The 15,363-nt window shown below is 41.3% G+C and overlaps 1 protein-coding gene across 1 annotated transcript in view; it reads right to left on the bottom strand.

Moving 5' to 3' along the window:
• The window catches only part of cacna2d3a (calcium channel, voltage-dependent, alpha 2/delta subunit 3a), a 1,043,750-nt gene that overhangs the window by 217,664 nt on the left and 810,723 nt on the right, over positions 1 to 15,363 (bottom strand). The window contains exon 12 of the mRNA XM_060931674.1: positions 6,434 to 6,512. Within this exon, the coding sequence (XP_060787657.1) occupies positions 6,434 to 6,512 (79 nt within the window). The remainder of the gene's footprint in view (positions 1 to 6,433; positions 6,513 to 15,363) is intronic.

The raw sequence follows: 15,363 nt of genomic DNA, 5'->3' as shown, positions 1-15,363 counted from the left end.
GGAGCAGAGACCGCTCTGTCGGCCTCCTGAGTCTCAGCCCCCTCCCCCCCCAAAAAAAAAACCCAAAACAATTATGGGGGTCCTCCTTCCTGGAGGACTGGAATCAGTACTTGAGCTCCTCCCCAAATGACTGGGAGCTCTGAACACATGGGTGATGCATTTTCACTTGGCCTTCGGCCTACCAGCATGCTGATCCAGTGAGCCAATAAATCATGCACTTGACCCATAAGCACTCCAGAGGTTTGGGCTTCACCAAGTCCACATGGAAAAACTGGCACTGCAGCAAAAATCCATTGGGTGACTTCTCCACCCCGTCATAAGTTGCCAGTATGTTCAGCCCTGGCCGCTGAAGAAAAATTCAGAAAAACTGATCCCAGCTTCAATAATCTGACATTAGCATGGGACTGCGTGGCATGCCCAAATCCTCCTGCTACATCCATTACAGTGTTTTCCCTACCATTATATTGGGGAGGTCCCCCCCAACAGGACCCTGCCCCCCCACACACACATTTTAAGGTCCAAAAAAATAAAAAACAGAAGTGGAGTTCTATTATAAAAATTCTTCTAATTTTAGTTCTAAAATAAATGTGAAGACTTAAATTCGAGTCCTTTAACTGTTTTAGAGACCGCTCCATTGACCTCTGTCACAGGCTCTGGAGTGGGCAGTGGAGCAGAGACCGCTCTGTTGGCCTCCCAAATCTCAGCCCCCCCCCAAAAAAAAAAATTATGGGGGTCTTCCTTCCTGGAGGACTGGAATCAGTACTTGAGCTCCTCCCCAAATGACTGGGAGCTCTGGATGCATGGGTGATGCATTTTCACTTGGCCTTCGGCCTACCAGCATGCTGATCCAGTGAGCCAATAAATCATGCACTTGACCCATAAGCACTCCAGAGGCTTGGGCTTCACCAAGTCCACATGGAAAAACTGGCACTGCAGCAAAAATCCATTGGATGACTTCTCCACCCCGTCATAAGTTGCAGGTATGTTCAGCCCTGGCCGCTGAAGAAAAATTCAGAAAAACTGATCCCAGCTTCAATAATCTGACATTAGCGTGGGACTGCGTGGCATGTCCAAATCCTCCTGCTACATCCATTACAGTGTTTTCCCTACCATTATATTGGGGAGGTCCCCCCAACAGGACCCTGCCCCCCCCATTTTAAGGTTCAAAAAAATAAAAAACAGAAGTGCAGTTCTATTATAAAAATTCTTCTAATTTTAGTTCTAAAATAAATGTGAAGACTTAAATTTGAGTCCTTTAACTATTTTTTAAGGTCCAAATGTTCTGTAATAGGAGCCACGGGGAGGAGTCCTGCAAGTGACCATCCTCATCCAGTGACAAACCCCCCCCAACCAGTAAACTTAGGAGAAACACTGCATTGTAGAGGGCAAAGTTTTCTGTCAGGTAAAGCAGCATTGATGCAGATGTAAGTGCAGGAAGGTTTTTATGTACAGGTGTGCTATTGAGGCAAGGTCAGAGTACCGAAACTTAATGAAACCAAAACAGAAACTAGATTCATTAACAGAACATAAACCAGAGTCATTAAACAGAGTACTAAATACGGCTAGAAACAAACATGACAATCAAAACAATACTTCCCACCATGTCAGTGTAACCAGCATCCTGATTGCTCTCCCAATCAGCAACAGGTGCATCCACTGATGAATTGTCCAAGGGTGCACGCAATGCGCTCTATGCGTCATCTACCTTTAGGACTTGTGTGAAAATCTGTTGTTGTTTTAGGTCATATTTATGCAGAAATATAGAAAATTCTAAAGAGTTCACAAACTTTCAAGTACCACTGTAAATGTGAGCGGGTGTTCAAGCTGTGCCATGCTCGAGCACACGAAGGCGTGACACTGACCAATCAGATTTGAGAATTCAACAGTGCTGTTATCTAATGAATTAGAACTACATAAAGACATTTTAAACTATTAATTATCTAACTAAATTAATTTAATATTATCAATGTCAGCCCTGTGATGACCTGGCGACTTGTCCAGGGTGTACCCCGCCTTTCGCCCGTAGTCAGCTGGGATAGGCTCCAGCTTGCCTGCGACCCTGTAGAACAGGATAAAGTGGCTAGAGATAATGAGATGAGATGAGATTATCAATGTCTTAAAATCAGGGTATCTTTTACTTTGGATTACATTTATACAAAGTGAAAGTTCCCAAAGAGTTATAGCTGAGTTTAATTAAAGCTACACAAAGTGAATTTTAAGGCATTGTTAATGTAAGAGCAGTCATCAAAATGGAAATGTTAACGGTAGTTTGACACGTGAGTCTGTTGTATGACTCAATATATCTATAGTGCTGAGGCCAGACCAGCAAAAGGGAGATACAACAAAAAAGTAGAAGCAGATCAGAAAAACATTTCCTGGTGATCTATTTTCCATACAAGGTCTTCCCTGTCCAGAACCCATCCAATTGGAAATGCACTGACACAATGGCATCAGAGAGAAGCATTGAAGAGGAAAATCAGGGCAAGGGGAAATGGGATTTTCAAGGTTGCTGTAATGTGAAATATTTCATATGCATCCAAAAAAGGAAAAGCCAAGTTTCAAACATATATGGTACACATACAATACTCAAACAAAGGCTTGCCTAGATATAGCTATACTGATGACATTTACACAAATATTAAATTAATACATGAATTTTAAGCATACTGGCAAAAACTTCTTTTCAATGATTGGCTGTCAAATTTGCCTTGGCCTTGAAAATAGCTGGGTGTTTGCTGATGACCACACATGGACATGAACGTGAACGATTAAAATAAACAGCAACAAAACCATTTTATATTTTAATGAAAACCTTAATAACAATATATTATAAAATTCCAAAATAGTTGGGACAGGGGCATGCTTACCACTGTTTGACATGATCTTCTCATTTAACAACACTCAGTCAACCTTTGGGAATTGAAGACACTAACTATTGCAGTTTTGAATGCGAAATTTTCGCATTCTTGCTTGATATACACCTTCAGTTACTCAATAGTCTGGGGTCTCCTTTGTTGTATTTTGTGCTTCATAACAAACCACACAGTTTCAATGGGAGGTGGACAGGCCAGTTTAGCACCTGTACTCTTTTACTACGGTACAAAGTCATACTGTTGTGAAATGTGCAGAATGTGGCTTGGTAATGCTTTGCTTGAATAAGCAGGGACATTCCTGAAAAAAATGTCATCTGGATAGCAGTACATGTTGCTTAAAAACCTGTATGTACCTTTCAGCATTAATGCTGCCTTCACAGATGTGCAACTTACTCATGCCCTCATGCCATGTGCACTAACACATCCCCATACCATCACAGATGGTGGATTTTGAGCTTTGTGCTGCTAACAATCTGGATGGTCCTTTTCCTTTTTAATCCAGAGAACACAATGTTCATGATTTCTAAAAACAAATTGAAACATGGACTTGTCAGATCACAGCACGTGTTTCCATTTTGTGTCCATCTCAGATAAGGTCAGGCCCAGAGAATTTTGTGGTGTTTCTGGATATTGCTGATATACAGCTTTTGCTTTGCATGGTAGATGAAGCAATAAATTGTGTTTACTAACAACAGTTTTCCAAAGTGTTCACAAGCCCATGGAGTAATGTCCTTTTTACAATCATGTCATATTTTAATGCAGTGCTACCTGAGAGATCAAAGATCACAGGAGTTCAGTGTTGGTTTTTGGCCTTGCCCCTTACATGTGGAGATTTCTCTGGATTCTCTGAACCTTTTGATGATATTATGGATTATTGATGGTGAAATCCCAAAATTCCTTGCAAGTGTACTGTACATCAACAAATGTTGTTCTTAAACTGTTGGACTATTTGCCCATGCAGTTTGTAACAAAATGGTGAACCTCACCCCATCCCTGCTTGTGAACAACTGAGCCTTGCTGATTACCAATTAACCTATTTACCTGCAGAGTGGTCCAAACAGGTGTTTTTTTGAGCATTCCAAAACTTTCCCAGTCTTTTGTTGCCCTGTTTCAACTTTTTTGGCACATGTTGCAGGCATCAAATTCAGTAAAAACAATGGAGTTCATCAGTTTGAACATTAAATATCTTGTCTTAGTATTGTATTCAATTGAATATAGCTTGAACATTGTAGATCATTGCATTGTTTTTATTTATGTTTTGCACAGTGTCCCAACATTTTTGGAACTGGGGTTGTATTATATTTTAATATTTTGAATTATGAGCTCATTATTCTGATTATTATCATAAACAAATGCAAAATTTTTTCCCCCAGATTCTAGAAATAAATGCCTGAAATTAGTGAGGTACAGTTAAGTCCATAAATATTTGGACAGAGGCAACATTTTTCTAATTTTGGTTCTGTACATTACCACAATGAATTTTGAACAAAACAATTCAGATGCAGTTGAAGTTCAGACTTTCAGCTTTAATTCAGTGGGTTGAACAAAATGATTGCATAAAAATGTGAGGAACTAAAGCATTTTTTATACACAATCCCTTCATTTCAAGGGCTCAAAAATAATTGCACAAATTAAATAATTGTAAATAAAATGTTCATTTCTAATACTTGGTTGAAAACCCTTTGTTGGCAATGACTGCCTGAAGTCTTGAACTCATGGACATCACCAGACGCTGTGTTTCCTCCTTTTTAATGCTTTACCAGGCCTTTACTTCAGCGGTTTTCAGTTGCCGTTTGTTTGTGGGCCTTTCTGTCTGAAGTTTAGTCTTTAACAAGTGAAATGCATGCTCAATTGGGTCGAGATCAGGTGACTGTCTTGGTCATTCAAGAATATTCCACTTCTTTGCTTTTATAAACTCCTGGGTTGCTTTGGCTTTATGTTTTGGGTCATTGTCCATCTGTATTATGAAACGCCGACCAATCAGTTTGGCTGCATTTGGCTGGATTTGAGCACACAGTATGTCTCTGAATACCTCAGAATTCATCCGGCTGCTTCTGTCCTGTGTCACATCATCAATAAACACTAGTGACCCAGTGCCACTGGCAGCCATGCATGCCCAAGCCATCACACTGCCTCCGCCGTGTTTTACAGATGATGTGGTATGCTTTGGATCATGAGCTGTACCATGCCTTCGCCATACTTTTTTCTTTCCATCATTCTGGTAGAGGTTGATCTTGGTTTCATCTGTCCAAAGAATGTTCTTCCAGAACTGTGCTGGCTTTTTTAGACATTTTTTTTTAGCAAAGTCCAATCTAGCCTTTTTATTCTTGAGGCTTATGAGTGGCTTGCACCGTGCAGTGAACCCTCTGTATTTACTTTCATGCAGTCTTCTCTTTATGGTAGATTTGGATATTGATACACCTACCTCCTGGAGAGTGTTGTTCACTTGGTTGGCTGTTGTGAAGAGGTTTCTCTTCACCATGGAAATTATCCTGCGTGTCGTCTGTGGGCGTCCAGGTCTTTTTGCATTGATGAGTTCACCAGTGCTTTCTTTCTTTCTCAGGATGTACCAAACTGTAGATTTTGCCACTCCTAATATTGTAGCAATTTCTCGGATGGGTTTTTTCTGTTTTCGCAGCTTAAGGATGGCTTGTTTCACCTGCATGGAGAGCTCCTTTGACCGCATGTTTTCTTCACAGCAAAATCTTCCAAATGCAAGCACCACACCTCAAATAAACTCCAGGACTTTTATCTGCTTAATTGAGAATGACATAATGAAGGAATTGCCCACACCTGCCCATGAAATAGCCTTTGAGTCAATTGTCCAATGACTTTTGGTCCCTGTAAAAACAGGGTGGCACATGTTAAGGAGCTGAAACTCCTAAACCCTTCATCCAATTTTAATTTGGATACCCTCAAATGAAAGCTGAAAGTATGGACTTTATGTCCATGTCCATTATATAACTATAACTTGAATATGTTTCAGTAAACAGGTAAAAAAACAAAATCTGTGTCAGTGTCCAAATATATTTGGACCTAACTGTATTTGTCAATAAACTGTAATAAGTTTGAAACAAGTATAAAATGTCTAGGAGTATATAATACAGTAATATAATCTCATAATTTACATAAAAAAAATCCATAATGAAACAAACACAGAAAGTTGCATATGTTTGGGTCTTTAAATTTATTTAAAATCACAGTATTTTTTTTCTTTGCAATGTAAACAATCAGTACAAATATATCTGAGTAGGTGCTCAGATAAACCCAGAAGTGTTTGCAGACTGCATGGAACACAAACACGAGGTTACACTACAAAATGCACACTATTTTAGCACACAGCCTTTACTATTCTGCCTCATTTCTACCATTTGCTATTTTTTGCTGCCTTTCAGCCAACTTCGAGGAAGATCACAATTGCCAAATATATGAACATCTGACTGACAAGTAATTTATTTACACTCAGATCTCCCATCTACCCCACTCTCAATGCTCATTAAACAGCCTGTCTAAATCTTTGCACAGTGTCATGATGGGAAGGGAAATTGAGGAAGCCAAACCTTTGTTAGTGCAGGCCATCCATTTGAGATTATCAGCGAAGGCAGACTCCCGTCCAATTAGGTAAGGGAATATACGGACCTGTGAAGAGGAAGACAGATATTAGCCGTCAGTCATTTTTAAACACCTGAGATAGCCCCAAAGCCTGCTTGCTCAAAAGCTGATATCTGCAGTTATTAGTTTGCTGTTCATATTAGGATTATCTCTTTAACATTAATAGGATGGTAACCAAATAAACCACTAGAATATTTTTCTAATGCACTTATGTGTAAACAAATGATGTAACAAACTTACAGTAATTGCAACATTTAAATATTAAGGGTAATAAAATATTGTTTTATTCAAAGGAAACAAAACCAGGAACCAGGCTTTATATACACAGGATATCATGTTGCAGCTATAGTAAAGTCCTTCCCACGCCATGTGGCACATAGGGCGGCGCCGATCTCCGTTTCCATAGCCCTTGGCCTCTCACCTATTACATAGCTAGGGTTACAGTGGGGGGGCTAGTCCTCTGGTAACCGCAAGAGTTTGACTCCCCACTTGCATCTGTATTGCAGCTATACTTTATATTTAATATTTTATAATTCTGGAAAAAAGAAGAAGAGGAGAATAATTTCTGTGTCCATCACATTGACTGGTCTGTTCTGTCATTAAAAACCAGTTGGACATGTCCATGTTGTTTACACTCATTTTTTTTTCTAGCAATAAAAATACATTCTATTACATTATTAGTGTGATTTTAATACTTTTATTCTTGTCAGACAAAGCTTTTTTATGTGTCCTATCCAAAATGTCAGTGCTTTTCTCAGTGCATTCTTATGATAGTTATTCCAAACAAAGCTTCAGACATTGTTCCACCCATCAGGGAAAAAAAAAATCCACTGTAAAAAGCTCCTGTGCTGGGTCAGTCAAGGCCAGACTGGTGGTGTTGCCAGAGAAAGTGCAGTGACAAACAGTGTTTAAACACCAGATGAGATGAAATTTATATTTTTGGACATGGCTAAAGCCAAAATTCTTATTTGTAAGTTGTTGCCTAAACAACTTTATAGAATCTGAGCCTCTGTCACTGCTGTTGACATAATAACAAAATTAAAGTTGGTTTCTATTTTGACACTCAATTCTAATACCAGCAGCACGGTGGTGTAGTGGTTAGCACTGTCGCCCCACAGCAAGAAGGTTCTGGGTTTGAGCCCAGTGGCCGACGGAGACCTTTCTGTGTGGAGTTTGCATGTTCTCCCTGTGTCTGCATAGGTTTCCTCCGGGTGCTCCGGTTTCCCCCACAGTCCAAAGACATGCAGGTTAGGCTAATTGGTGGCTCTAAATTGACCATAGGTGTGAATGTGAGTGTGAATGGTTGTCTGTGTCTATATGTCAGCCCTGCGATGACCTGGCGATTTTTCCAGAGTGTACCCCGCCTCTCGTCCATAGTCAGCTGGGATAGGCTCCAGCTTGCCTGCGACCCTGTAGGACAGGATAAGCGGCTACAGATAATGGATGGATGGATAATTCTAATACCAGGAGCACGGTGGTGTAGTGGTTAGCACTGTCGCCCCACAGCAAGAAGGTTCTGGATTCGAGCCCAGTGGCCAACAGGGGCCTTTCTGTGTGGAGTTTGCATGTTCTCTCTGTGTCTGCATGGGTTTCCTCCAGGTGCTCCGGTTTCCCCCATAGTCCAAAGACATGAAGGTTAGGCTAATTGGTGGCTCTAAGGCTACATCCACACGACAACGGCAACGAGATTTTTAAAAAAAAATATCGCATCCACATGGGCAACGGATCAGTAAAATATCAGGTACATATGGCAACGCAACGCTTGCTGAAAACGATGCAATACACATGCCACACCTCTAGGTGCGCTGTAAGACGGTCCCATCGGAGACACCAGAGCAATAGAAGAAGTAAGGATGCATGCGCATAAACTATTATGTGCGAGACTTCATATTAGCCACAAAGTCAGAAAAATCTGTTCGTAAAATTACGTTATAATGACCAAATACAATGAAAAGTATTTTTCCAGTCTCACCTGTGAAAGGTAATCCCATGTGATCTCATTTGGACGGCAAACCTGTTGGTACAGTTAAACGCAGCACATGAATGAGGCATCTTTATTCTCCACTTTGCCCCATCCAATATGGCGGCGAGGATGACGTATGATTCTACGCGGAAGGCGGCGTCTTTAATGGTCCGGAATAAATTGAATGCTACACGTTGCTGGATTAATTTGTTCTTCTATGCCCTTTTTGAAGAATGTATTGTAGGACTTAAACCAACATCTGAAGAGGTGAGATCGCTCTTTTTTTTCCCTATTTTTGCTGGTGGGATTGACTCTGCCCTAAGGGCTATTCTCTCTCTCTCTCTCTCTCTCACTTTGCACCATTACACAATAAATATTCACAGTGAAAATATTTTGTAAGCGCGTTTCATGAACCAAGTTATAGGATTTGTTGACAACTCGCATCAAGTTCGTTACACTTCTATCCGGCGTGAAGCACATGTGGTTGTGACATCATCGTAAACAAATCCGTTCTACTCATCCAGACGACTTCGCAACGGCGCTGTTGCCAGATCTTTCCACTCTGGAACCCGTTCTCAAAAGATTTCGTTTTGGGGCACCCAAAACGCCGGTGCCGTGTGGACGCCAGGCCGAAACGATAAACAATTTTATCAGATTCACCTGAATCCGTTGCCATGTGGACAGGGCCTAAATTGACCATAGGTGTGAATGTGAATGGTTGTTTATCTCTGTGTGTCAGCCCTGCGAGGACCTGGCGACTTGTCCAGGGTGTACCCTGCCTCTCACCCATAGTCAGCTGGGGTAGGCTCCAGTTTGCCCACAACCCTGCACAAGATAAGCGGTTACGGATAATGGATGGATGGAATTCTAATGCCAACATCTTTCAAACACAGACTGTGAAAATTTTTGGACATTATGCATTTTTCCATTGGCCCAAATTCACAGGTGTTGAACCACAACCCCATGAGAACTTGCAAAACATTATTCTGAAACAGCCCATAATACCTGCTATCCAACATGTTCACACTATTTTGAATTAACACCTGACCTATAATGTAGCAACCTCCCATGTTCTGTTTGCACCACTACAGAGCATACGTCATTGAAATGCTGGTTAAAATGGAAGCCTATCTATTGCCTATTTGTCAGCTGGACATCTAAAAAAGATTTATGAATGCACTGGGTGTGATTCAGTGATTGACTCCAAATACCAAAATGCATCATCCAGTGTAAAGACCTAAAAATATGTTGAAAATATAATATACAGACATGGACAAATTTGTCGGTACCCTTACAGCTCATTGAAACAATGCTTTATTCCTCCTGAAAAGTAATGAAATTAACAGCAATTTTCTCATGTATACTTGCATGTCTTTGGTATGTCATAGAATAAAGCAAACAAAAAGTGTGAAAAGAAAAGTTTTATCATTTATTTTACAAAGATATTCTAAAATAGCCTGGACAGACTTGTTGATACCCTGAGAAAAGCTTATAAGTAACTGGATTATAGTGATATTTCAAGCTAATTGATGAACCTTAATTAGTATCACAGGTGTCTTCAAACTTAATCAGTTATTCAGTCTATTTAAAAAGAGAAAAGTCGTCACTCTGCTATTTGATATTATTGTGTGAACCACATTGAACATGGAGAAAGTTAAGGAGAGAGTTGTTTGAAAAGATCAGAAAGAGAATGATAGACAAGCATGTTAAAGGCAGACACTATAAGACCATCTCCAAGCAGCTTGATGTTCTTGTCACTACAGTTACAAATATTATTAAGAAGTTTAAGTTCCATGGGACTGTAGCCGACCTTCCTGGACATGACTGCAAGAGGAAAAACCATCACAGATTAAACAGAAGGATAGTGCCAATGGTAGACAAAGAGCCAAGGGCAATTTCCAAAGAGATAAAAGTTGAAATCCAAGGTCAAGGTACATCAGTGTCTGTTTGTACCATCCATCACTTTTTGAGTAACAACAGTCTCAATGGAAGAAGACTCTATTGTTGAAAGAACAAAAAAAAGCCAGACTGAAATTTATGAAAATGCATACTGACAAGCCACAGTGCTTCTGGGAGCATATCCTTTGGACAGATGAAACAAGACTCAAGCTTCCTGGAAAGTCACATCAGCTCTATGTCCACAGAAGAAAAAAAAATTATGCTTTCAAAGAAAAGAACATCATACCTAATGTGCAACATGGAGGAGGCTTGTTTGTGATTTGGGGCTGCTTTGCTGTGTCTGGCATAGGGTGCCTTGAATCTGTGCAGGACACAATGAAATCTCAAGACTATCAAGCCATTCTGGAGCAAAATGTACTACCTGGTGTCAGAAAGCTCTGTCTCAGTCATACAGTAGGTCATGGCTCCTCCAACAGGATAAAGGCCCAATACACACAGCTAAAAGCACCCAAGAATGGTGAAAAACAAAACATTGGACTACGGACCCTTTTCACGTGACGTCACGACAAACGCGGCCGCCATTTTGGACATGTACTACCAGTAGTTTACCACAGCCAACATTGAGGAACGGCAGCAAAGAAAGTGTTTATTTTCAGCAAGACTTCCATCATGCCACTATATTGTTGTGCACCTGGATGTAGTAGCCATCAACAAACAAGGCAAGGGTTATCATTTTATCGGATCCCGGTAGATGCTGACCGACGGAGAAGATGGATAGCGGCATACCAACGCTTGTGTAGTGACCACTTTGTTGGAGGTAAGACAAATAAAATTAGCCAGAAAAGGCATTACATTGCTGTTAACATTCCATTCTAGTTTACTGTAATTATGATCTGGCAGCTATTTACACCGGATCCAGTGTAAATAGCTGCCGGAGCCAACGTCCGAGGTTCCGGAGCGCGCGCGCGCTAGCTTGCGGCCGGCTGGGGAGAGCGAGCGCGCACTAGCTCGCGGCTGGCCGGGGAGGGAGAGCGCGCGTTAGCTCGCGGCCGGCGGCTCCGGCAGCTAGCTCGCGGCCGGCGGCTATTTACACTGGATCCGGTGTAAGTAGCTGCCAGATCATAATTACAGTAAACTAGTAAATACAGTTTTCTGCATCTCGTTCCTTTTTCTTTTATGTTTGTCGCCTTCCTCGCATTCAAACCGATTCGAGCCGAAGTCCACTACATGTCCAAAATGGCGGTCGCGTTTACGAAGGTCACGTGACTGAAAAGGGTCTATACTGAAGTTGCCTTCTGTGACTCCTTGAGCACATCCTAAACCACTGGGTTTTTTGTTTGTTTGTTTGTTTGTTTGTTTTTAAAGAGCTGATACAGGTGGCTGTGTACCACCACCCCTAGAGAGGTCTTAATGTGATGCTCTATGAGGTTAGTGTGCCTGGGCAGAGAAGAAAACGCATCAAAGAATTCCTCCTACAACCTGGCAACCTGTGCTTTCTGGGATGGCAAGAGGTGGTCTCCACAGGGGACTGGAGTGAATTGAACTGTACTTTTTAGACTTATCTCTGGTCCTAGCTCCTTCCTCTTGAGAACCACTGTCACCAGAGCCACAGGAACCTCCTCTCTCAATGGTTTCAGGAGATTGAGGTGGTAAATCAGAAGTGTATCACCTCTATCTGTTTGCCTGACCTCATAGTCGACTTCTCTGAATCATTGTGCGACTTCAACGGGTCCTTACCAATTTGCAAGTAAATTAGAGCTTGATGTGGGTGGTAAAACAAGCACTTTGTCTGATAGTTCAAATTCCCATCACCAAGCAACCCTATTGTACAGTCAAGATTGCTGTCCTTGTGCCTGTTGCAAGTTCTCCTGTGTTAGGTGCCTTGGTGTGTGGAGTTTTGCTCTCAGGTCAAGAATGTACTGAATTTGATTTTTACTTGGAGACAATTTTCCCTAGGGGCGGCACGGTGGTGTAGTGGTTAGCGCTGTCGCCTCACAGCAAGAAGATCCGGGTTCGAGCCCCATGGCCGGCGAGGGCCTTTCTGTGCTAAGTTTACATGTTCTCCCCGTGTCCGCGTGGGTTTCCTCCGGGTGCTCCAGTTTCCCCCACAGTCCAAAGACTAGGTTAGGTTAACTGGTGACTCTAAATTGACCGTAGGTGTGAATGTGAGTGTGAATGGTTGTCTATGTGTCAGCCCTGTGATGACCTGGCAACTTGTCCAGGGTGTACCCCGCCTTTCACCTGTAGTCAGCTGGGATAGGCTCCAGCTTGCCTGCGACCCTGTAGAACAGGATAAAGCGGCTAGAGATAATGAGATGAGATGAGACAATTTTCCCTAATGATGTCCAAGATGCCACAAGGCTTGTGACCAAACAATAATTCAAATGGGGAGAACCCTATGGAGGCTTGCAGGATTTCTTGTACTGCAAACAAGAGGGGTTCCATCCACCAGTTCCAATTTCTAGAATTATCATGAACAAACTTACAAACCATGTTTTTAAGCATCTGATTAAATAATTTGACCAGCCTGTCCATTTGCAGATGACACACGCTGGTACAAATTGATTTAATCCCCAGTAATTCGCACAGTTTGCATGTACATGAATGTTGTGCTTTGGTCAGTCAGGCTCTCCTTTGAGATCCCAACTCAGGGGATAACATTGTGTGTAAAAATGATGCAGATCATGCAAATCAATCTAATAGCCCAACAAGCTCCATGCCAATTCTTTTGAAGGGGATCTCAATCAATGGTAAAGGGCACAATGGTGCTTTTGAGGTGGCCAGGGGATTCACCAGCTGACATTTGCCACATGTCACGAACCACCTGCGAACATTGCCATGAATGAATGCCCTGTCAATAGAAATTGACTATTAGTTGGTTGAGTTTTTTTTTTTTTCCTGACCGAAATGCTCTGCCTTGGTATTATGATGAGCTGTAAGGAATAAAAGTTCCCTATGGCTCTTCATGACAAACAATTGGGTCATTTCCTCTCCTGTGTGAATGTCCTGCATCACTCGATATAACCTTTAATTATATTTAATTACAGAAAAATATGGGTAGAAGAGTGCAAAGTTAAGCTGGAGGATTTGACTATCGATTTCTCCTCACTTGGTCAAAAGTGTGCCTCAGTGTTTTGTCTTGTGACTGCTCTAATGAGAAATCCTGAAGGGAAATCCCTGCAGAGGGTGGAGTGGTGCCCTCCCCTCCCTCCAGGTCCCCCCGACCCAGAGCTGATGCAGACGGCCCTGGGACCTTCTCCCCAGATAACACAGCACTGGAATTCCCCTGGCCAATTTGTTCCCAGAATCAGTGAATGGGTGAGGTGAGGACTAACTGCCGCCTCCACATTATGCTTTTCTAGATTAGATTAAATTAGATTAGATTAGATAAAACTTTATTGATCCCTTTGGGCGGGTTCCCTCAGGGAAATTGAGATTCCAGCAGCATCATTACAGATAAACAGAGAAAAGAAATAGAGAAAACTTCTAGATAAATTAAAATAAATTAAGTATTTACATATACAAATATATAAAAAGAATAAGATATGGGGAAGAGAGGAAGGAGGGAGGGGAAAAAAGAAAAAAAAAGGTGGGGAGAAGGGGGGCGGCGGTAGGAGAGATATTGCACTTTACATTGCACATTGTCCAGTATTGCTTATTGCTAGGCTAGGCTACTGCTCCTTCCTGTCCTCTGTCCTCCTGTTACCCCTCCTCCCCCCCAGAGAGGAGTTGTACAGTCTGATGGCGTGAGGGACAAAGGAGTATTTGAGTTTGTTCGTCCTGCACTTGGGAAGGAGCATTCTGTCACTGAACAGGCTCCTCTGGTTGCTGATGACGGTGTGCAGAGGGTGACTGGCATCATCAATGATGTTCAATAGTTTGTCCATAGACCTCTTCTCTGCCACCATCACCAGACAGTCCAGCTCAGTGTTCTCCCCAGAAAAAAAATTAAGCCCTAAATTCTGGCATGATAATACACAGACAATTGAGCGCCAATGGCGTGAAAGCAAGCGCCGAGGGCACAAAGCGAAACTCGGGGAGTCTGGGGGCATGCTCCCCCAGAAAATCTTTTGAAAATAGATGCTCTCAGGTGCATTTTCAGGGTCTCTGAGAGGTTTTAGATCCATGATTATAGGATAGATTTTACCAGTGTTTCAATGATTTCTGACCTAAATAGTATTAATGTATACACATTTGAAATTTCACCTTAAAGTTCAACATGCAAGTTCAACTGTTTTGTTATAGATTACTGAGGTATATGATAGATTGAAAATCTACGGGGATCCCTTAATTATCTATGATCAAGTAGTGTTGTAACAAAAATGTGCATGAAAATATGAACAGCGGTTTGCTCCATCTTATGCAATCCAATGAAGAGAATCGATCATCATGACCTCCTGTTGATCATAAAGGGATCTGAACCTAAGAACTGCCACCTTAAAATAAGTTACTGTATTACTATAACTGTAATGATATTGAATGTTTCTGATGCAATTACCATAATATATGTATAATTAAGATACACTGAAAAGAAGGCAACTGCATATTATAAAGTTTAAAATTTTGGCACTTTATTAAATGGACTAGATTAAGATGAAAACATATTTAAAGGAAAAGAAAACTTAATTCATACATTTAATTTTGCAGAAAGATTATGTACTTATAAACACATTCATGAAGATAATTTGTAATAAGTGTCAAATGTAGCATAATTTCGAATAATAATGATGAGCATATTTGGCAGTGTGATGTCACTGTGAGCCTTTAACACAAGAATAATCCGGAGCCGCCTTTTGTTAAATGGATCCCAGTGACATCACACTGCCAAAAATGCTTATGATTATTATTTGAAATTATGCTATATTTGACACATTTGGACAACTTCACTTCGTAAGAGTGTTTATAAGTACATAATCTTTCTCCAAACCCAAACTAATGAATTAAGTTTTCTACTCCTTTAAAGCAGATTAATTCTCCTTGGCTTTTGCTTGGCCCAATGTTGGGCAACCCTCTCAT

This window comes from Neoarius graeffei, chromosome 10 (assembly GCF_027579695.1).
Source record: "Neoarius graeffei isolate fNeoGra1 chromosome 10, fNeoGra1.pri, whole genome shotgun sequence".
Taxonomy (NCBI): domain Eukaryota; kingdom Metazoa; phylum Chordata; class Actinopteri; order Siluriformes; family Ariidae; genus Neoarius; species Neoarius graeffei.
Note: the sequence above shows the minus strand (reverse complement) of the source record. Positions and strands in the feature narration are given on the sequence as shown.